This window comes from Cebus imitator, unplaced genomic scaffold (assembly GCF_001604975.1).
Source record: "Cebus imitator isolate Cc_AM_T3 unplaced genomic scaffold, Cebus_imitator-1.0 Scaffold232, whole genome shotgun sequence".
NCBI classification, from domain to species: Eukaryota; Metazoa; Chordata; class Mammalia; order Primates; family Cebidae; genus Cebus; species Cebus imitator.
Window position 1 is genome coordinate 3,035,578 of NW_016107547.1, and position 23,348 is coordinate 3,058,925.

General features: G+C 35.4%; 1 protein-coding gene across 1 annotated transcript in view; it reads right to left on the minus strand.

Annotated features, from left to right (window-relative positions):
• TENM1 (teneurin transmembrane protein 1) overlaps positions 1–23,348 on the minus strand; it is a 355,471-nt gene that overhangs the window by 172,788 nt on the left and 159,335 nt on the right. The window contains exons 10-12 of the mRNA XM_017497555.2: positions 14,243–14,428; positions 12,303–12,326; positions 10,205–10,351 (exon numbers count right to left, since the gene is read on the minus strand). Of these exons, the coding sequence (XP_017353044.2) occupies positions 10,205–10,351; positions 12,303–12,326; positions 14,243–14,428 (357 nt within the window). The remainder of the gene's footprint in view (positions 1–10,204; positions 10,352–12,302; positions 12,327–14,242; positions 14,429–23,348) is intronic.

Sequence of the window (23,348 nt, forward strand, 5' to 3'; positions counted from 1 at the left end):
GATTACAGGCATCTGCCACCACACCTGGCTAATTTTTTGTATTTTCCGTAGAGGTGGGGCTTCACCATGTTGGCCAGGCTGGTCTTGAACTCCTGGCCTCAAGTAATCCACCTGCATTGGCCTCCCAGAGTGCTGGGATTACAGGTGTGAGCCATCGGGCTGGCCCTACTTTGGCTCTAATCTTGATGTGGCCACTTAAAATCAGTATGATCCTAGACAAGTCAGTTCCTTGTTTGTAAAATGCAGATAACAATAATACTTACTCTATAGAGTTGTTGTAAGTATCACATGCTATAATGAAGATGAGATTGGGTGCATTCAGGGTGGTATAGCCATAGACTGGAGAACATTAGGCTAAGTGAAATAAGTCAGTCATAGAAGAAAAAATACTCCATGATTGCTTTTATATGAAGCATCTAAAATAGTCAAACATATAGAAGTAGACAATAGAATGGTGGTTACTAGGGGATTGTTTGTGGGGGATGTGTGGAGTTGTTTAATGGGTATAAAGTTACAGTTATAAGATGAGCAGATTCTTGTACAACATAGTACTTGTAATTAATAATGAGGTATTGTGCATTTAACAATTTGTTAAGAGGGTAGAGCTCATGTTAAGTGTTCTTAACACACACATACACACACACACACTCCACCCCAAAACAAAGGGACAAGAAGAAAACTGTTGGATGTAATGAATATGCTTATTATGTTGATTGTGGTGATGGTAACATGAGTTTATACATACGTGTAAACTGACCAAATTATTTACATTTATTATGTTCAGGTTTTGTACACCATTTATACCTCAATAAAGTTGGAAAGGTAATCATAAAAACTTAGTATCTAGTACATAGCTAGCACTTGATAAATGTTAGCTGTTTTTATTATACCAAATTCTAAAACATACAGACTGCAAGGAATATAAGGATAGAGTCTTAGGGGTAGATGTCAATGGTTTGCAATGGCAGCTGAAAATGTTCAACCTCACTTCTGCTGAAGTTGCCTTATCACTGGCCAGAGGCCAATTGACTTCTGTGTAGCACGTTCCAGTTGTTGGAATGTGTTCATTTTACGAACTATGCTTGGTTAGGTTGTCAGGTAAGTAGGATCCTATGTGACTCTGAGTAGACAAACACTAATACTACAGAAACTTTTCATTCATTGAATTTGATTGATTCAGAATTTGTCACCATTTGGACAGGGGCTGGATTTAAGCCTAACCTTCTTTTCAGCATCTACAGAAGAGAGGGTCTGATGAGCAAATTAACAGTGAAAATAAAGTGGAAGGGCTGATCATTTCAGTAACTCAGTAAAGCAAAATCGTAGGCATTTTAGAAAGCCATAAGCAATGGACTAACTATAAATCATTCGTAACTGTTTACTAAAGCAGGCCTCCTACTAGGCACTCCTGTTAGCTTAGTTGTTGCTCTTATATGTATTGAAGGTAATAGAACTGTATTTCTTCTGGAAATAGTCTATAATTCATTTTCTTCATTTATTCAGGCTAATTTTCACCCCTGGATTTTACTGTATTGGAAAAAAGAAAGTGAGAGAGACTCAAGTGCACTCAGAATTTGGCCTGCCCAAATCATTATTGTTGTTATAACCACATACCATTAAACTTTTCTGGGTTGGAAAAATACATTGTTTATATGCCACTAATGTTCATGTCCTCCTGGTGCCTACCTGCATCAATGGCTTTTCATTTCGCTTAGAATAAAAGCCTAAGTCTCGACAATGACTCACTTCCTCATAGTCTGATTCTTTGCCAGCTCCCTCTTACCTCTCAGATCTTACCTCTTATTATTCTGCCAATCTGCTTCCCACTCCTCTGGGTGTTCCTGAATTTCCCAAACAATGTCTTGTATCAGAACCTTTGTACACACTATTCCTATGCCTGGAATGTTCTCCCGGGTATCAACATGGCTTAATCTTCACTTCCTTTGGGTCTTTATTCAAATGTCATCTTGTTAGTGAGATTTTCTCTGAGTACCTTATTTAAAATTTCACCCGTCTTACACTCCCTATCCTTCCTTTTCCTGCCTTATTTTAATTTTTATTTTTTTTGATTTTAAATTTTTATGGGTACATAGTAGGTGTATAGATTAATGGGGCACTTGAGATATTTTGATACAAGCATGCAATGTATAATAATCACATCATGAAAGATGGGGTATCCATCCCCTTAAGCACTTATCCTTTGTGTTACAAACAATCCAATTACACTCTTTTAGTTATTTTTAAGTGCACAATTAAGTTATTGACTGTAGTCACCCTGTTGTGCTATCAAATAGTAGGTCTTGGCTGGGTGCGATGGCTTATGCCTATAGTACCAGCACTTTAGGATCAGGAGTTCGAGACCAGCCTAGCCAACATGGTAAAACCCTGTCTCTACTAAAAATACAAAAATTAACCAGGCGTGGTGGCAGGCACCTGTAATCCCAGCTACTCAGGAGGCTGAGGCAGGAGAATCACTTGAACCCAGAAAGTGGAGGTTGCAGTGAGCCGAGATCGTGCCATTGCACTCCAGCCTGGGCAACAAGAGCAAAACTCCATCTCAAAAAAAAAAAAAAAAAAAAAAAAAAAAAAAGGTAGGTCTTATTTATTCTTTCCACCTTTTGTAACCATTAGCTATCCCCAGCTCCCCTTTAAACCCCATTACCATTCCCACTCTCTGGTAACCATCTTGTCTTAAAAAAAAATTCTTCATCACATTTACCACTTCCTATCATAAGATGTATTTTAAAAATTTGGTTTAATTTCTGCCTCTTGTAACTAGAATATAAGCTTTATGGAAGCATGAATTTTATCTTTTTTATGCATTGCTATTTCCTCAATGACTAGAATAGTACCTGGCTTAAAGCATTCAAGGCTGAGCATGGTGGCTTATGCCTGTAATCCCAGCACTTTTGGAGGCTGAGGTGGGCGGATCACTTGATGCTGGGAGTTCGAGACCAGCCTGGCCAACATGGTGAAAACCCATTTCTACTAAAAATACAAAAATTAGCCAGGCATGGTGGCATGTGCCTGTAGTTCCAGCTACTTGGGAGGTGAGGCAGGAGAATTGCTTGAACCCAGGAGGTGGAGGTTGCAGGGAGCCAAGATTGCACCACTGCACTTCAGTCTGGGTGATGGAGTGAGATTCTATCCCCCAACCCCCCCAAAATGACCACTCATTAAATATTTGAACAATGAATAAATGGATGCCCTAAACATCATATTTCTATGACATTTTAAAATTTGCCTAGAGATTAATAAATATCCAACTAATGTATCAAATCATGTTATTAATAGAGTCTTCATTGAGGGCACACTTTTATTATCCACTTTAAATGACTATATTTCAACTATTTTCTCATTCACTTTCATCACTGCAAAGTAGGCAGATGTCAAGTATTAGAAGCCTTAGTTGACAGATAATGTGACAGGCCTATTCATACAATGGTGAATAGTTATAGAGATGAGATTTTCTACTTTGCAGTTGCATCTGGAGGCACTTGGGCACTTTAGGGTCTTACAACTAAGTAATGATTCCTTAATAAATGGATTGCTTTGAAATTAAAGGAGTATGGTGAGAAAAGAATAATTGAAAGTATGCTTTCTGATGCCAGGTCTTTTGTCTCCAACCAAATCTCAAAAGTAAATGTGGAAATGTCTGACTCTTAAATGGAGTAAATGTTATAAATTCATTGTTCTTTCTCTTTCATTTTCCTATTTATTAAACACTGAAGCATGCCGGTACCATTCCAAACATGAGGCTCATTGATCCATGAGCTTATATGTGTTCATAATTCACCCATGGTGCTATTTTCTAGATCTAGAAACACTACATCATAAAAGAGGCTTGCAAATATCTGTTGCTCTTAATGAATGGTGACTTGTTATGAAGAATGATTCCTGGAAGATTATTCTCTTTTAGGCAATTAACTTATTGATTTTACCAATGAATATGAACATAGACCACTGGAAGAGTTTATACCAGAGAAGCTTGGACAAACGTGATAAATACTTTAAAGATCAGAGAAAAAAGACTGTTTGGATTAAACATTCTTACTCTACAATTTTTGAGCCTCCTTGAAAATATTTGCACAATATCAGAGACCACTTTCCTTCACTCCATAAGAGTGAATGAAATGGAATCTTTGTATGGTAACTAAAGATCTTGTAAAACTCACAATGTTCTGTATGATCTGCCCCCTGCCTACTTTTCCATAGTAATCTCTTCCTGACTCATGTTCCAGCCGCAAAGACTTGCCTTTTACTTTAGAGACTAGTAGTACATTTCCACCTCAAGCAGGGATCTTCAAAAATTTCATGGAAAATGTATATCATGAGAAAACTATGCAAGGAGTTCAATTTTTTTGCATTAAAATAAAGTAATACTAGCTTATTGTAACACATCTGAACAGGATCTAGTTTGAGGCACTAAGAAGTGTAAGACATCAGTTTGAAAAGAGTCCCTGTCAGAACAACACGAATTTTGCTAAAATTGAAGCAAGAAGAAACATCAAATTTATGTTGTAACTTGGGTGGAAGAATGATGACATCACTGATGCTTTGTGAAAATTTTATGGGGACAATGCCCCAAAGAAATCAGCAGTTTACAAATGGATAACTCATTGTAAGAAGAGACAAGACAATGTTGAAGATGAAGCCTGCAGCAGCAGATCATCCATATCAATTTGTGAGAAAAGATTAATCTTGTTTGTGCCCTAATTGAAGAGGACCAGTGATTAGCAGCAGGAGCAGTTCCAACACCACAGACATCTCGCTTGGTTCAGCTTACACAATTCTGCCTACAAAATTAAAGTCTAGCAAATTTTCCACTTGATGGGTACAAAAACTGTTACTCCCAGATCAGCAACAGACAAAAGCAGAGCTTTCAATGGAAATTTTAAATGAATGAGATAAAGATCCCAAAGCATTTTGTTGAAGAACTGTAACAGGAGATGAAACATGGCTTTACCAGTATGACTCTGAAGACAAAACACAATCAAAACAAGGGCTACGAAGAGGTGGAAGAGGTCCAGTCAAAGCAAAAGTGGACTGGTCAAGAGCAAAGGTCATGGCAACAGTTGTTGGAATGTCCAAGGCATTTTGTTTGTTCACTTTTTAGAAGGCCAAAGAATGATAACATCTGCTTATTATGAGAGTGTTTTGAGAAAGCTAGCCAAGGGTTTAGCAGAAAAACACCTGGGAAAGTTTCACCAGAGAGTCCTAATCCACCATGACAATGCTCCTGCTCATTCTTCTCATTAAGCAAGGGCAATTTTGAAAGCGTTTCAATGGGAAATCATTAGGCATTTACCTTACAGTCCTGATTTGGCTCCTTCTAATTTCCTAATCTTAAAAAATCTTTGAAGGGCACTCATTTTTCTTTAGTTAACAATGTAAAGAAGACTACTTAAGTTCCCAGGACCCTCAGTTACATCAGGATGGACTCATCCCTTACAAAATTGTCTTAGACTTGATGTAGAAATAAAGTTTATATTTTTTAATTTTTATATTTTAAGTCCCCTTTTCCATGAACTTTTTGAAGTCCCCTCCCATTTGTGTGGGTTATTGTTTAATATCTATCTGCCTTGCTAGACCATAAGCTCCTTGAAGGCAGAAACTTGTATTATCATTTTCTCCCGAGTGCCAAGCACACTAGTTGGCAAGAAGTAGTAATGAATTAATGGAAAACCAGGTACTTAACATGACATGTTTGGCTGAAAGGTAAACATTTGAGTGAAACATTTGGATAATCACTATCTAATAGAACTTGTCCTAAAGACGGGAATGCTCTAGTGCTGTGCTGTCTAGTACAGTAGCTACTAGTCTCATGTGGCTATTGAGCACTTGAGACGTGACTATTGCAATTGAGAACCTAAATTTTTTTTCTGTTATTTAAGTTAAATTTAAATACTTACATGTTGCCAGTGGTTACCATACCAGATAATGCAGATTTTGATGTCTGCAAATATTTAGATATTAGATAGTCTATACATTTAGCTAAACATAGTAAAAAAATTTTAGATATTTAGTAAGCCAAATTTATTGTTTATTTTCCTATTATGGTTTCCTTTCTTTTTATGTTTACTAAGTGCTTTCTCATTGTAAGATCTATCACCTATATATTTTTTTCAAATGCTGTTGGTTTTCTTTTACTTTTAACTCATTAATCGAGTTGAAGTGTTTTTATTTATCTTATTCTTTAGGTATATGTTATGAATAAAAAAAATCTAAGGCATTTTTCTTAAGAGTTGTCTCAATTCCATTTATTTAATAATGCTTATTTTCCCCATTGATTTTTGATGCCAGTTTTATAATATACTAAATTTTGTACTTGGGTGTGTTCTAGAGCTTTTATTCATTGCATTAATCTGTCTATTCTCACATCAGTACCACTTTGCTTCAATTATCACAACTTTCAAATATGCTTTAATGTCTGATAGTTCTATCTTCCTTTCACTATTGTTTGTTTTAGCTATTCTGATTCAGTTAATATAGTGTTCAGACTTTTTTCGGATGTTAATTCATACGTTCATGTAATGTATGGTGATCATGTGTACAAAACCCCAAATCAGGACACATAATTCACAAATGAAAATGTGGTAGCCATAATAAGTCTTTTTCTCCAAGTATAGGGTTGTGCATGTAATAGGCGCTTGTTGACTAAAGAGATGAATGAAATCAAGACATTTCATAGGTTTGTGACTTCCATAGTAATTAGTTCTTATACACAATACATAAGATAGCTTTCCTTTTTTGCACTTAAGAAAAAACATCCAAAGGTTATTTTTTTTTTTCTGTTCTGTTTTTACTGTTCAAGGAGCCTTTAGTAGTTTCTGGACCAGCTGTGTCACCCACATATTGAATGCAGCCCAATTAGTTACTGAGAGTCACAGTGCATTGAATCAGAGTGTAACTACAGTCAAAGCTGCAGGAAGTAGCAGCAATACTAATGAGTATTCAAAGCTGATTAGATGCAAAAAATTCCACCATTCTTTAAGTATCAGTTATAATATGGAGTAATCAGGTAGCAGCTACTTGAAGCAAATGCTTGAAAGTGATTTTTTTGATTGGGAAGATTTCTTAAGAATTACATTTTTAAAATTAGGATCACTTTTTCCCAGAAAGGTTCAACTGGTACTTTCTAATGTAATTAAAACACAAACATATACACACATGCACAGACAAGTATATTAATATTAATATTAAGCAAATATTAATCATTAGTCATATTGAACTAAATGAAACCAGCCATTATAGAAGGCTGGAAAGCTGAGACTACCAAATGAAGGGCATTTAATGTATTTTTAGGGGTAATATTTAAACAGCATAAAAATGGAATTATTGGTCTAAAACCTTAGTCATGGGGCTTTTAGAATTTATTCAATCTATTCCGTCTCAAAGTAGAACTGAATCTATATTTATCATCAATATCATCTTAATCTTACTATAGGGAAAAATGGTAATTGGAAATCTCAAGGAGCCTTCCCCTCTGCTCCCTAAAAGACAATCATAAAAATACACTGAGCTCATATCAAGGTCTTTGATTTTTAATTTGCATATAGATACACAGTTTTAAGGAATGTTCACAGGTCAATACACATTCCGTGGAATCTTCTATGCCTTCTGTATCTACATAGACCACAGGCATTGAGAATTGACAATTCATTAATATTTAACTGATCCATTCTTTAAACATTTTGGCTGCCTTGAGATGACCTTGAGGCCATAAAAAAATGGTGATAATTAAATATTCAATTATTTTTATTGCTTTACTAAGGCAGGAAACATTGGCTCAACCTTAACTGAGCCAGAAATGATAATTGCATAGGTTGTTAATCTGTTTTCTGAGCATAACATTTTAATCAATATATAACTGAGAAATTCCTATTATTTTACCAAATCCTTTTTAGAATGAAGCAGACCACCTATGTTTACATCCAGGATGTATCATTTGCTTACTATGTGATCTTTAACAACCTACTTGGTTTCTCTGTGTCTCAGTTTCCTAATTTGTAAAATAATGTCAATAGTAGTTCCTGACCAGGCGTAGTGGCTCACACCTGTAATCCCAGCACTTTCAGAGGCTGAGGCGGGCAGATAGCTTGAGCCCAGGAGTTTGAGATGAGCCTGGGCAACATGGTGAAGCCCCATTTCTACTAAAAATACAGAAATTAGCCAGGCGTGATGGTGTGTGCCTGTAGTCCCAGCTACTTAGGAGGCTGAGGAAGGATTACCTGAGCTCCAGAGGCAAAGGTTGCAGTGAGCTGAGATTGTGCCACTGCACTCCAGAATGGGAGAAAGAACAAGATCCTGTCTGAAAAATAAAAAGTTCCTACATAATGGGGATAAAATGGAATAATTCATAAGGGGCTCAAATGAAATAATTCACATAAGGGGCTCAGCACAGTGCCTGGCACATAGTAAATCCTGAATACAAGTGAGATACTATTATTTTGAATATATTGAGAATATAACTATGGGCAATGGGTCACGCTTAACATGCAACAAGAAAACCATATACAAAATATAATTAGGTGCTTGATTGTATGGTGCATATTATCAACACCATGTGAGGAGGTGGATATCAGAAGTTTCATAGGAGATATGGTTTAAGTTGAGACTTAAATTATGGACAGAGAATAATGGGTAGAGGAGACATGAGGACATACCAGGTAAGAGGAATATAATGAAAAAGACAAAAAGGAAACTGAAGATGAGTCTTAGAGGGCCATAAAAATAAACTAGTTTGTCAGTGGATCATTAAATTGAAAATTTCACTCCAGTTTCCAAAACAAGGTTCTCAAGTTATATGGGTAGTAAACAGTCTCTTCTAAGTTGTGTGTGTGTGTGTGTGTGTGTGTGTGTGTGTGTGTGTGTGTGTGGTGTAGTTTACTATCTTTCAAGTGACTCACTTGAATTATCTCATTTCATACTTACTACAACCCTATTAGACACTTAATATCATTAACCCCATTTTAGAAATAAGGAAATTGAAGCATAGAGATAACATAAAACTTGCCCCAAATAATACAGCCAGTATGAGAGCCAGAGCTAGTACCTGAATCCAGACAGTTTAACTTCAGATCTCTGTGTTCTTAATCACAAAGTTGTCTCCACTTAATTTTGATAAGATCTTAAAGGTTTTAAAAGGTTAACTGTTAGCCAGAACAAGTAGAGGAAGAAACTGTTACAATACAATTTGGTGCTTAAGCCATGGCTGCTACCTTATTAATATAAGCCTGCCCCATGTTTGAATACAAATAACAAGGAATGCAATTGTCTAAGCAGATATAGAAATGTGAGGCGTCAAATTTAATAATATACTTCCTTTTAAGCTAATATATGGACATTCAAAAAAATTTTTTTTGTTAATTTTATGTTTCCTCAAGTAGAAGGTATGTGGAAGGTGAGGATTTGTTGTTTTAGGCTCGGTCAGATGTGATTTTGGCAGTTTTGAGGTCTGATTGTACAGTGTGTTAGATGTTTTGTTGGCTTTCCTAAGAGAAGTGGTAACTCTGAGGTCTTGGAGCCACATATGGTTTTCAAAACTATCATCTGCAGCTCCTTGATTAAATATTTAAAATTCTACCATAAATTGTCTTGATGCTATGTCCTCTGAAAGATATAAAGTGTTACTAAGAGGTAGACACACTAGAGGGAGCTCCAAATACCTAATGACAAAGAAAAATATTTTAGTGTGTATGGTGCAAACTATGCTAACATTAGACAACTTGAAGAGCGGTATGTTAATTTAATCTGATATGATAGATGCCATGGGTATGGGAGGTAGCATGGTGTAGTAGTTGAGAAAATACGCTCTGAAGTCACATAGCCCTAAATTGGAACTTTGGCTCTGCTACTCTCTAGCTTTGTGATCCTGGATAACTCACTTACTATCCCCATCCAGAGCATTAATTTTCCCATCTACAGGTAGGGAAGATAGTAGTACCTATACCTTATAGAGTTATTGTGAGAATTAAATGATACATAACACATGCAAAAAATTTGGAGTACTGCCTGGTCATAGTACATATTCAATAAATAATGTCTTCTTAATGTGGTTGAGACTAAAAGGTAGTATTACCCTATATAACTCAGTGTCGTCTATACTAGAGATTCCTAATTTTCACCCTTGGCCAGGTTGATTATCACTGTGCTAGAGGTTGGGCTATTCCTTTCTTAAGCGAACATTTTATAAATGACTCACCTCCATCATTGTCCAAGTTATCTCCACAAAGCATTTCCATGACAACATTGCAGCCTGTCCCACTCCAACCCACCTGACACACACAGTGCCAACCATTTTGATCCAGGGTACATCGTCCATTTCCAAAGCAGAGCCCTGGGCAGCCATCTGAAAAGGCATGAGAGAGTAACAGTCACGGAGATATCAGAATGGGATGGCCAACAATGAAGTGTCTGCCTATAGGGAAGTATCTAATCATCTGGGCCCCATTCAGATGAGGTGTTGAATAAATGAAAGAGGAGCCTGCTTGCTTGCAAAACCTTCCCAGGGAACTTGTTATCCCTTACTCTGCAGTAGTTTTCCTTAGAGAGCCAATTAAGCTTTATTAATGCTAAGCCCAGTTCCCAACCCCTGGTTTCACATAGGAAGAAAACTATGGCAGGGGCAAGAATTTTTTTTTTCTTTTCAATAAACATATCTCCTCATCTCAATCAAAACTATATGGTTGACATTGTATCTAGTTACGACCAATATGTTGGAAAAAGATAGCAGTTCCTATGAAGAGAAACTTTCCCTATTTCTAGCCTGTGCTGATTTTCCCTTGTGATGTATTTCTTCAGGACTTAAGTACGTTGTTGTATAACAACAGTTATACAACAGTTCAGACCACACCATTCAGTATTTGTTCATATGGTGCCTTGGAAATGTGCTGTAGTTGCTTTGCATCTATTCAGCTTTTCTCTTTAAGATTATTATTCATCTGTGGACTAAGGATTTAAATCTTTACTTCTATGGCATCTCTTTCAAAAGCTTGCATGGTATTCTGCTTGTAATAATAATATTAAATGTTAAATAAGTGTTTATGGAATTAATACATGCCAGATTTAGACTTTCTGAATTATAGAGAACTGGAAAATATCAAGTCAAGAGGAAAGCATAGTATTTAAATAACTTTTACCCATTGATAAAGCACCAACACTGACAATAGTTCCTCTTTAGACTTTAAATTTATCAGGGATGCCCTACTCTTTCTACCAGTAGTTTGGAGTTCAGCTCTAGCAAAGGGTAACTTCACATGTACCACATGCTCGGTGAGCAGATAAATGAAAAAAGCAACGATAACGCTACTGGATATTTTCCTAGTAGAAATAGAGAACCAGACTTGGATTTTATCGGGAATAGTCCAATTGATATTCATTTTGCTTTCTTTCTTTGAAAGAAAATTCCACAAGTATAAAGAGCAAAACAAAACAAAAAACAACTTTTAAAAGATCTGTAGAAGTACCACAGTGTTCCTTCTAAATATTTTTCCAAGAAACTATCAACAGACCAGAGGAAGAAGAAACTTAAAAATAAAATGACAGATGCCTGTTAGAACAGGTGACAAGCTTTATGTACGTAATATACTCATGACATTGTATACGATGAGCATACATAGGTTTGAGAAGGGAATTTTTGTAGTTCTATTCTAATAGATTGGCAATACATAATTAAGGAGAAATAAAGAATAATTTGGGACATATTAAACTTCTGAAGCTGAGGTAATGAAAGGCACTAGAACGTCTGGCAGAAAGATGCTTGCTCTCTCTGTTAAAGGCAGCTCCCTAGAGGGATGGATGATGTGATACTTCCAGGAGGATAATTCTCCTGCCCTTGTAAGGACTTAGGAGTCCTTGTATATGGACTTGGAGCTATATTGTTATGTTAAAGAAAAAGTGCATCCACTGAACTAAATTATTTAATAATTACTAAATTATTAAAAATAAGTTAATAATTACCTGTGTTATACACACAGGTCCACACACACACACACACACACACACACACACACACACACACTCAATACAAAGACAAGAAAAAAATAATCTTTAAAACTGCTTATTAGTCCATTCTATACTGTGGTAAAAAGTGATTCTTTGATATTGAAAAAACAAATTACCTTTTAGTCTGACTATTAAAGCATGAAACTGACAACATTATATTTAAACAAGACTGTTAAAAATAAAATCAGACAACGCAAATGCCACGCAAATGCCAAAACCACCACCCTTTCTTTCCCACATGCATATTTTCTTTTAAAAATATGTTTGTGTTATAAAATTAGTGAGAAAAATCTTACCTCGGACAGCATCTAAGTAGTGAGCTAAAAAGGAGGGAAAAGAGAGATCGAATGAATTTCTGGGAGATGAAAGTTATACACTATGTACTAATGGTTTACCATCTGTTGCCTGGGAGGAGAACAGCAAACTGTGAACTGCTGAAATGCCTGCAGCTCAAAAGTTGGTACATGGGTCTGTGTAGTTTGTGAATAATATTTTCTGTGAGAACAATATTAATGGCATTTCTGCAAGAAACTCTATTAGGCTTCCTAAAAAGTGTCATATTTCATTAGAAGTATAAGAACTGCATTTTCACATTTCAGTAATAACTTTTGTGAAAGAGCACTGGCTTCAACTTCTTATTAGTAATATCTTTAGAAGGGAGTTCTGGAGTAACCACCTACAGTAATCATCACGATATTTAAATCCTCTTATGTGAAGGCAATAAACTTACCGTAGTACAGGCATGTAATTACTTAAGCTGCATCTGAATCTCACCCCTCTCCAACTTTTTAATGAATCTTAAATATTTTCTACAGTCATAGAACAAGACTTACTGTACCTTTAGTAGAGTAGTAATGCAGTTTATTAAGATAATATGTTATATGTGTTATATATATATTATACATTACTTTGGCAGGTTCCAGCCATTATAACAAAATACCTTCACCTAAAAATGAAAGCTGTAGTGTAGTCTAGTGGGGGAAAAGCCTACAAATAATGAATTGGGTGTCCAAAGGCCCATTTGCCTTTGCTCTGCCTGAATTTTCTATGTAGTCATGGAATGTCACTGGAACACTCTGTGACCCACTTTCTTTAGCTGAACAAAGGGAATCACATGTGTTACTCTGTATTAATGATAACCTTTTTATGCAAAGGTTTCTTGTATAGAAATCTTTGTGGTGGATATAAATATATGTTAAGGGTTTTGCTTTTTTTCAGGAAAAGAAAGTGTTCTATAACTGAAATATTTATTTTTAATATATTTTATAGTGTGAAGATCACATGATAGATTAATTATTACATAGGCTTTTCCATACTCACAGATCATTTTCCCAGACAGTACCTTGAGAATTTTTGAAATTAGCAATAAGGGGTGAAGAGAGAGTGGTGGCTTCAGGACCAACTCTCTATACTACCAGATAAACAATTCAACACAAATGTTCTATTGATAATAGGTCAGAAGTGCCTTCCTCATATACATTAAAGACAGACTATAATGATATCGAATGGCCCCTGTTAAAGTAGTCCCATTTAATGAAATTGCCTCTAAGTGCTTTCAGCTGAAACAACCTATACTTTTCAAAAGGAAAAATGGGCAGTGAATGTTACCTTTACAACAAAACCACTTTTTTTTTTTTTTTTGAGATGGAGTTTTACTTTCATTGCCCAGGCTGGAGTGCAATGGCACGATCTCAGCTCACCACAACCTCTGCTTCCTGGGTTCAAGCGATTCTCCTGCCTCAGTCTCCTGAGTAGCTGGGATTACAGGCATGAGCCACCATGCCCAGCTGATTTATGTATTTTTAGTAGAGACGGGGTTTCACCATATTGACCAGGCTGGTCTCGAACTCCTGACCTTGTGATCCACCCGCCTCAGCCTCCCGAAGTCCTAGGATTACAGGCGTGAGCCACCACGCCTGGCCTCCACTTTTCTTATTAACCAGTGACACTTTGTTCCCATGTATCACTTTTCACTTGAGTAACTCAGAGCACTTGAAAGCAGAAAATGTAAGGAATACTCAAGTAATGAGAAAGGAAACAACACAAGAAATAGGTAGAATATCATCGACCAAAGAAGAAACCTACCAGTTCCTAAAGTTTTAAAACTTGTAACCAACCCTCCTTCTCCTCCTCTACTCCAACCTCAAATTATACTAAATGCCTAGTGATTGACTCACTAGACTATTCTTGCTTAAATTAATCCAATTTACTTTGGTTAAAGTATGGTGGTACTTACCAATTGTGCAGTGGTCGCCCTCCCATCCAGGGCTACACTCACATTTTCCATCTTTACATTGGCCATGTTCAGTACAGTGAGAATGACAGGAGCGTTCCTCACATGTTGGTCCTACCCAGCCTTCTTCACACTGGCAAATTCCTCTTGAGCAGACTCCATGGCTACCACACTCCATGGTACAGAGCTCTGTGGGGAATTCAAAGGAGACATATTAACATATTTGTTAAAACCAGCAACCATTCTTCCAAAAAACATTAGAATTACCAAAAATCCGAGTCTATGCGTATATTTTATTTATTTATTTAATAGAGATGAGATCTCACTATGTTAACCAGGTTGGTCTTGAACTTCTGGCCCCAAGCGATCCTCCAATCTTGGCTTCCCAAAGTACTGGGATTACAGATGTGAGCCACCATGCCCTGCCTATACTTATATTTTAAATGAAATGTTTATATAAACAAGATGTAACAAGATCTCTAGCATCTGAATGAATGTGCAAGAAACTAAAAAGAGGTAGTTAAGTTTCTAATAATAATATAAAACCCTAAGGCAAATTTGACTTTGAGAAGTCCATAAAATGATAATAGCATTCCAGGCTTAGAAATGAAATTAATGACAAATAAATGCCAACTGGGTTTCACTTAAAATTCATTAAGATCACAGATAATGTTGCAGGGATTTTATGATACTATAAGATATCATTGGGGGGAAAATCCCAATAAAACAGTGTCCTAACTTCATTCAGAAAGACAAGTTCATTAATTGGAAAGATAACTTTTTAATAAAATTCATAATATACAAAAGATAAAGACACCAATGATGGCAACCAACTGGTTTCCCTGATCATACTAACAATATTTGCATTTATTTTAAGCATGTAAAATTAACCCTGGTTGATTAAATAACACATTTTCTTATCTTGAAATGCTACTCAGTATTTGGACAATGTAATAATGATGGTGTGTATTGGCTCTGCTGAGATTCTCTCCTTTGTCCCTTTGACTTTTGGTTGAGAAATGTTGAATATTAATAAAGTCATGGCAATAGATAAACAAACCAACATAAAAGCATGGCAAGCCTCTTTCTTGATCTAATTCCCTTGCTGGAGGAAGAGAAGTAAGATAAAAACCTACGGAAAGAATGAAATATGTTTTGGGAACAATAGGCCACATATTCCTGAAAGGAAAATAGGGTATTCTAGAAGCCAGGTTGTCTCTTTCACAGTCTCAAATTCTTAAACTAGTTTAATATATTCCGCAGATAGCAGAGTTATTTTTCAGTAGATGACAACAATCTTGTGATAAAGCCATGATTATGAGTTTTATTATAATCTGGATCAATTTGTTCATGAGTTTACTCACAAGTATTCTCTGAAGGTCAGGGTATGATGGTAAGAGTAGTGGATTTGAAATAAAGATACCTGTGTCCCTGATTCCTCTGCTTAGTACCTATGGACCCTTAGGCAACTTACTAACATATTGTTTTAATCTCTGTGTAAGAATGCAATAGAAGTAATAATACTTGTAGCTTACAAGGCTGTTGGACAGATTTGAAATATATTTAACCAACAGGTCTTGCTCAAAATTGGATATAAGGATGAAGGAAAGGGAAAAATAAAAGTTTGGCTTAAACATATGGATAGATAACACTGTCATTAATAAAATGGGAAAGGCTGACGGAAAAATAAGGGTGGAAGTTCAAACAGATTAACCTTAAGATATATGTAAAAAGCCAAGTGAAAATGTCAATGCAACCAGTAGGATATATGATTCTGACAGGCTAGGACTGGAGATATAAAATTGGCAGTCATTAGCATAAAGGTGGTATTTAGAGGCATAGAACTAACTGGTTGATATCCCTAAAGAGAGAATAGAAGAGCCCTGAAGAAAGATCAGGTAGAAAAAAGAGGAACCACCAAAGGAAACTGGGATGGAGAAGGCAGTGAGGGATAGGAAGAAATCTAGGAAATTGTGGTGTAACTAAAGCACAAGAGGATACTTCTCAATAAAGGAGTATTTACATCTAATATTGCTGAGAGGTCAAGTAAGCACAGGCAGTGAAGTGCTCATTGGATTTATCAACATAAAATTTGTTGATGACTTTAGGAAGAGCTGTACTGGTAAAGATGTAGTTGAAAAGCCAAATTAGAATGGGTGGAAAAGGGAATGGAAAGGTGTGCAGGGAATCCCCAGGTTGTGAGAAAATTCTAGCACACAGAAAAACATATCTTAAAAAGGTGGGCATTGGCTTAAAAAGTGGTAGCTCAGCCAGAATTATCCTGAAAGAGCCCCTGGTCCCCAAATCTTAGTCTGAATCTCTGATTGATAATCTGTATTTATAATTTTAGTTTTTGTAGTAAGGCTGATATTATCATTCTGTTCTCCTTTATGGCCTCCCCCCAAGACAATAAAAATGGAGCTGAAAGGGCCTTTATAAGATTAGGGGCTAATTGGTTAACGCCAATCAAGTCAGCACTGACTAGAATAGTTAGAAGCAAACATTTTCCATGTATTGCTTTGTACAACTATAAATGTTAGACACAGAGGAGCACATCATTCTGATTTCTGTCTGAAAAGTAATAGGACTAGACGAACAGTATTGGCCAAATAGCAGACTAGGCTATTTTCAAACTATCTCAATATAAACCCCTGGAAATGTTGGATATGATGTAATAATTTTTTAAATTGCATGTCTGCACTCACAAAAAGGAGAAATCCTCAATTGCCAGAAGCGAAGAGGATGCTAAAACCTAAAGCAGTCAATCTTCTGGTAGCCTTGAGGGTTATTATACCCAATTATGAGTAGGGACTTGGGTACTTAGGTCCACAAAGGGAAAAGAGATGAGGTTTTGGACCCATTTCAGATGGGGAGTTGGACTAAATCTCCAGCGTAAAGCTGGAGACACTTGAAAGGCTGCAATCTCAGTAAGATGGTTAGTAACAAACTGTACCCACTAGCCCAGAGAGATGGCAAAGAAGCACCTACTATTGAGTATAAAATAATAATAATAAAAAATCTGGAGCTAGGAAGCAATGTAGAAATGAAATACTATCGTTTAATAATATGTAAGATGGAGTGTCCTGAATGAAATATTTGGAAACCCTTATATTATTCAGGAGTTAGATAACTGGTACTTTGTCAAGCATGCATATGAAAACATAAAGGTGGAATTCTGTTTCTAGTAATAGGGACCTAAGTAATTCTTACCATTCCTTTCTGATGAGAACTAGAAAATCTAAACAAAATATACTTAAAATCTTTTGGGAGTTAGTGGAGTTCAAAAAACAGTAAAGAATTACTGTGCCAAGTTCCAGAAGAAAAAGAAAAGCCAGCGAGAAGAGCTTGACATTTGTGGATGCTTTTCCTGTAGCAGCATCTGTCAATTATAGTAGGGGGGCTAGAGGGCTCAGAGGCTGAGTAGGGCTTTTTCAGTCTCATGGAATAAAAAAAAAAAAACAAAATTGAATAGATAGTGGCTAATAAATTTCCAACACTGGCCATGCACAGTGGCATATGCCTGTGATCCCAGCACTCTGGAAGGCTGAGGTGGACAGGTCACTTGAGCCCAGGAGTTTGAGAATAGCCTGGGCAACATAGTGAGACTCCATCTCTACAAAAATACAAAAATTAGCTGGGTGTGGTGGCATGTGCCTATAGCTACTCAAGAGGCTCAGGTGGGAGGATTGCTTGAGTCCAGGAGGTTGAGGATGCAGTGAGCCAGGTACATGACACTGCACTCCAGCCTGGGCCACAGAGTGAGACCCTGTCTCAAAAAAAAAAAAAAAAAAAAAAAAAAAAAAAAAAAAAAAGGAATTTCCAACACTGAAGAAAGCAGTAAGCCAAATAAATGAAACAAAATTGAAAGAAGAAAAAATGGGGGGAAAATTCACAATCATAGTCAGAGACTTTACAGGCCCCCCCTGACACCAACTTAGAGAACAAGCAAACAAATTAGAAAGAATATGAAATATTTGAGCAACATGGTTAACAGATTTGATCTAATTGATACATACAGAACATTGCCATAAATGACTACAAAATACACATAATGTATTTCAAATGTATATAGAACATTTATAAATATTGACCATGTGATAGGCTATAAAGCAAGTCTTGATATATTTCAAAGTATTAAAATCATACATAGGATATTTTAAGGCCAGTATGGAATTAAACTTGAAATTAGTAATAGCATGTGACTCTAAAATCCATACATGTTTAGAAATCAAGAAATATACTTTTGAATAAAACATTAAAACATGAAACAAAGAAGACTTCATCATGAAAATTAGAAAAGAGTTTGAAATGAATGAAAATGAAGGTATCACATGTCAAAACCTGTGTAATATAACTAAATCCACATGTACAGAAAAATTTATAAGGTAGAAAGAAAAATGAGCTGAAAAACTATGACCTAAGTATTGATTCTAAGAAATTCGAAAAAGAAAACCAAAGTAAACTCAAAGAAGGCAGAAGGAAGAAAATACTAATTGTAAGAGCTAAAAGTAACATAATAGGAATATATATACTATAGAAAGAATCAACAAAGTCAATACTGGATGATTTGCTCAGATCAATAAAACTGATGAACTCTTCTGGAGACTGATCAAGATGAAAACACAGAAAACCCAAATAACCAATATCAGGAATAAGAAATATGACATTGCTATACATAGTGCAGACATAAAATATCCTAAGAGGATATTACAAACAACTTTTTGTCAATATATCTGAAACTTTTGATGAAATGAACAAATTTCTAGAACAACCCAACTTAATAAACTACAAGAAAAAATGGAAACTGAATGGTTTCTATAAAGAAACTTAATCCATAATGGAAAACATTACCACAAAGAAAATTCCAGTTTCATTTGTAAATATACCAAACTTTTAAGAAAGAAAAATTGCCAGTCTTAAATAAACTTGTCCAAAAAATAGAAAAAGACGACATTCTTAGCAATGTGCCTTATGAGGTCAGCATAACCCTAATATAAAATTCTGAAGGATATTATTTCAAAAGTATATGCCAATATTTCTCATGAAGATCTCATTCATGGATACAAAAATCCTAAACAAAAAATAACATAGCAAATCTAGCATTACATAACAAGAAATAATATTATGACCACTTTACACTTATTCTGGAAATATAAGATTGCTTTCACCTTTGAAAATTAACAAATGAAATTCATCACATATATGGAATAAAAGATGAAAACCAGATTATCATCTCAATAGATATATAATAAGTATTTGATAAAATACTAAACATCCATTCATGATAAAAACTTGTAGCAAACTAAGACTAAAAGGAACTTTTCCTTTGAGATGGAGCTTTGCTCTTGCACTCCCATGCTGGAATGCAATGGCGTGATCTCAGCTCATCACAACCTCCGCCTCTTGGGTTCAAGCGATTCTCCTGCCTCAGTCTCCTGAGTAGCTGGGATTACAGGCATGTGCCACCACACCCATTTATTTTGCATTTTTTTGGTAGAGACTAGGTTTCTAGAACCATGTTGGTCAGGTTGGTCTCAAACTCCCAAGGTTAGGTGATCCACCTGCCTCAGCCTCCCAAAGTGCTGGGATTACAGGCATAAGCCCCCACACCCAGTTTAAAAGGAACTTTTAACTTTTAATTAAAAAGAACTTTTAACTTCAATTTCTTTTTTCGAGACTGAGTCTCACTCTGTCACCCAGGCTGGAGTGCAGTGGTGCGATCTCAGCTCACTGCAATCTCCCCCTTCCCAGTTCAAGCAATTTTCCTTGCCTCAGCCTCCCGAGTGGCTGGGGTTACAGGTGCCCACCATCACATTCAGCTAATTTTTTTGTATTTTTAGTAGAGACAGAGTTTCACTGTGTTGGCCAGGCTGGTCTCGAGCTCCTGACCACGTGATCCACCCACCTAGACCTCCCAAAGTGCTGGGATTATAAGCTTTAATTTTAATTTTTAAAATTAAAATTAATTTTAATTTTTTTTCTTTATGCCACTAAGATTTGCAATGGTGATAGTTAACTTTAATTTTTAAACTAAGACTAAAAGAAATTTTAAATTCAATAAAGAGCAGCTACAAAATCCCACAGCAAACATCATAATAAATATTGAGATGTTGAAATCTTTTCTTGTGTTACTGAGAAAAGATGCCTATGATCATCACTTCTACACAATATAATTCTGGAGGTCCTAGCCAATGAAATTATGCAAGAAAAGGAAAACATGTATAAACACTGAAAAGGAATGAATAAAGTCATCATTCCTCAAAGACAGTACAACTTGAACGGACATATACAGAAACTTAAAAGTATGAATATACAATACATGTTCTTTTCAAGCACACACAGAATAACCCACAAAAACTGACAAAGATTCATCTCCAAAGCAAGACTCAACAAATGCCAAAGATTCCACAGCATACGGATTATACTGCTTCACAAACTGCAGTAAAATTAGAAATCAGTAAGAAATACCAAAAGAAAAATCCCAGAAAGGTGTTCTTTAAAAACACACTAAAAATAATTCATGAATTATGTTTCAAAAATTACATTGGAATTAGAAATTGAATAACAATGAAATACTATTTATAAAAACTTGTAGGATGCAGCTTAGACAGTAACTTAGAGGAAATTTACACCCTGAAATGCATGTTGTAGAAAAGAAGAATAATTGAAATTTAATGAGCAAAGTGTCCAAATCAAGGAGTTAGAAAAAGGACTACGTATAAGTAGATGAAAAAAACAATAAAGTCAAGAACACAAGTTAATGAAATTGCAAACAAGGAAACAACAGAGAAGATCAACAAAATCAAACTCTGCACCTTTGAGATGAATATAAAAAATAGAGAAACCTCTGGCAAGGTAATAGAGCTAGAAAAAAGAAAAAGAAAGAATACAAATAAACATTAAAGATTAAAATTCAAAAATAAATGAGAGACTGCTATTAACAACTTTATGCCAGTAAATCTGAAACCTTAGATAAAGTAAACATTTTTCAAGAAAACAAATGGACATGAGAAGAAATAGAAAACCTGAATACACATTAAAAACATTGAAAATTGCCCACATGATTTTAAAGATGTATTTTGTCAAAATTTTAAAGGATAAATAATCTTTATTTTAAATGATACCAGAGAACAGGAAAAAAGGGAAACCATCCTGAATCATTTTATAAAACTATAACCTACTTCCAAAATAGGGTAAGAAAAAGAGAAAATGATTTTTTTTTTTTTTTTAAGATGAGATGTCACTATTTTGCCCAGGCTGGACTTAAACTCTTGAGCTCAAGTGCTTCTTCCACCCCCAGCCTCCCAAGTAGCTAGGATTGCAGGTGTGTTCTACCTTGCCCAGCTCTAGAAATGATTTCTTAATAGGCCAATTTCACTTATAAATATGGCTGCAAAAATCTCCAATAAAATATCTGGTAATCAAACCAAAAATGCATGCACATACACACACACACATGCACACACCCATATAAAGAAGTCATAGCCAACTAAGCATGAATGCTAGGATGGTTTAACTTTAGAAAAATCTATCTATGTAATTCACCACTGAATTATTCCATTTTACCTTAATACATTTCATAATGATTAAGGAAAAATTATAATTTTATTATTATATGTAGAAAGAGTACCATTTAAAATTTAGTTCCCAGTTACAATAGAATCTCCTAAAAAACTAGGGCTAAAAGAGAATTCACTGAGTATGATAAAGGTGATTTACCAAAATCCTATAATAAGCATCATATTTAGTACAGAAATAGAGTAATATATTCCTCTTAACGTCAGAAGAAATACTAGAATTAACTACAGCTTCTAACTCAATGTTGTACTGGAAATCTTAGTCAGCATAAAAAGGCAACCAAAGACATAAAAAAAGTAAAATGCCTGAAAAGGAAGAGATAAAATTGAATATACAAGTAAACTATGAAAGCTGCAAGAGAGGATAACAAGGTTGCTGAATATAAAGTCAAAAGGAAAAAGTCGATAGCATGCCTAGATATTGGGGGCAGCAAATTAGAAGATGTATTTTTTTTTTTAAATAAAAGGTCCCATTAACAATAATAGCAAATATAGCAAAAAAAGGTTCCACATTCCTTTACCTAAAATTTTAAAACTTTATTGAAGAACACATAAAAAGACCCAATCAATGGAAAGATATACTGTGTTCACGGCTCACAAGCCTCAATATCATTAGAATGTCAATTTTCTCTACTAGTTCTATAAATTCAATGTAATTCTGGTAAGTATTCCAACACAGAACTTGAAAACCTAATCCTGAAATCCATATGAAACAGAAAAGGCCAAGAATATCCAAGAGCATTTTGAAGCATACCTATAAATATTAGGGAGTGTGTATGTGTGTCTGAACATAAATATCTATCAATGGGAAAAGACACATAAATTTTAGTATGTTTATGCAGCGCAAAAAATATAGCAGTCAACCTGAATAAGGTAGAGGTACATGCCTGAACGTGGATAAACTTTAGAAACATAACAGTGAAGGTGGAAAGCAAGTTATTTATATGAAATTTAAACGCACATAGAACAATTCAATGTATTTTATGGATATATACATATTTGGAAAAGCCTAAAAATGTACATTGTATGGCAATGATTAGATATGGATAGTGGTTTCTGCTGCAGAGAAGAGAGGCAGATGGTAATCACAAAGTATACATAGGGATTTTGTTTGTATTTATTAATTTTTAAAGCAAAGTAGTGGGTTTACAGCTGTTCATTATCTTATCTTACATGTTTGAAATATTTCGTAATAATTTAAAAAAGAAAAAGAGCATCAGTAAAAAAACCACAATTGTCTTTAGAGACTGACTGCTCTATTGAATAAATAACTGGAGATATGACTTTACACAATACCCTCCACAGATACAAACCATAACCACAAGTCAGATTTATGGTTTCAGCACAGCAAGAATCCAGGTGGGAAGCAACATCCTCATGAATGAGGGAATCCTCTACAAAATAAATTACTACAAATGGAGAAGCAGATCTTAAGCAATAAGCATTCCTCATTTTGAACTGCATCAACATTTCTGCAATTGCCTGCAGTTCCAATTGGAGTTTCTGGACTGATTCTAAGATGTTTTTCAATC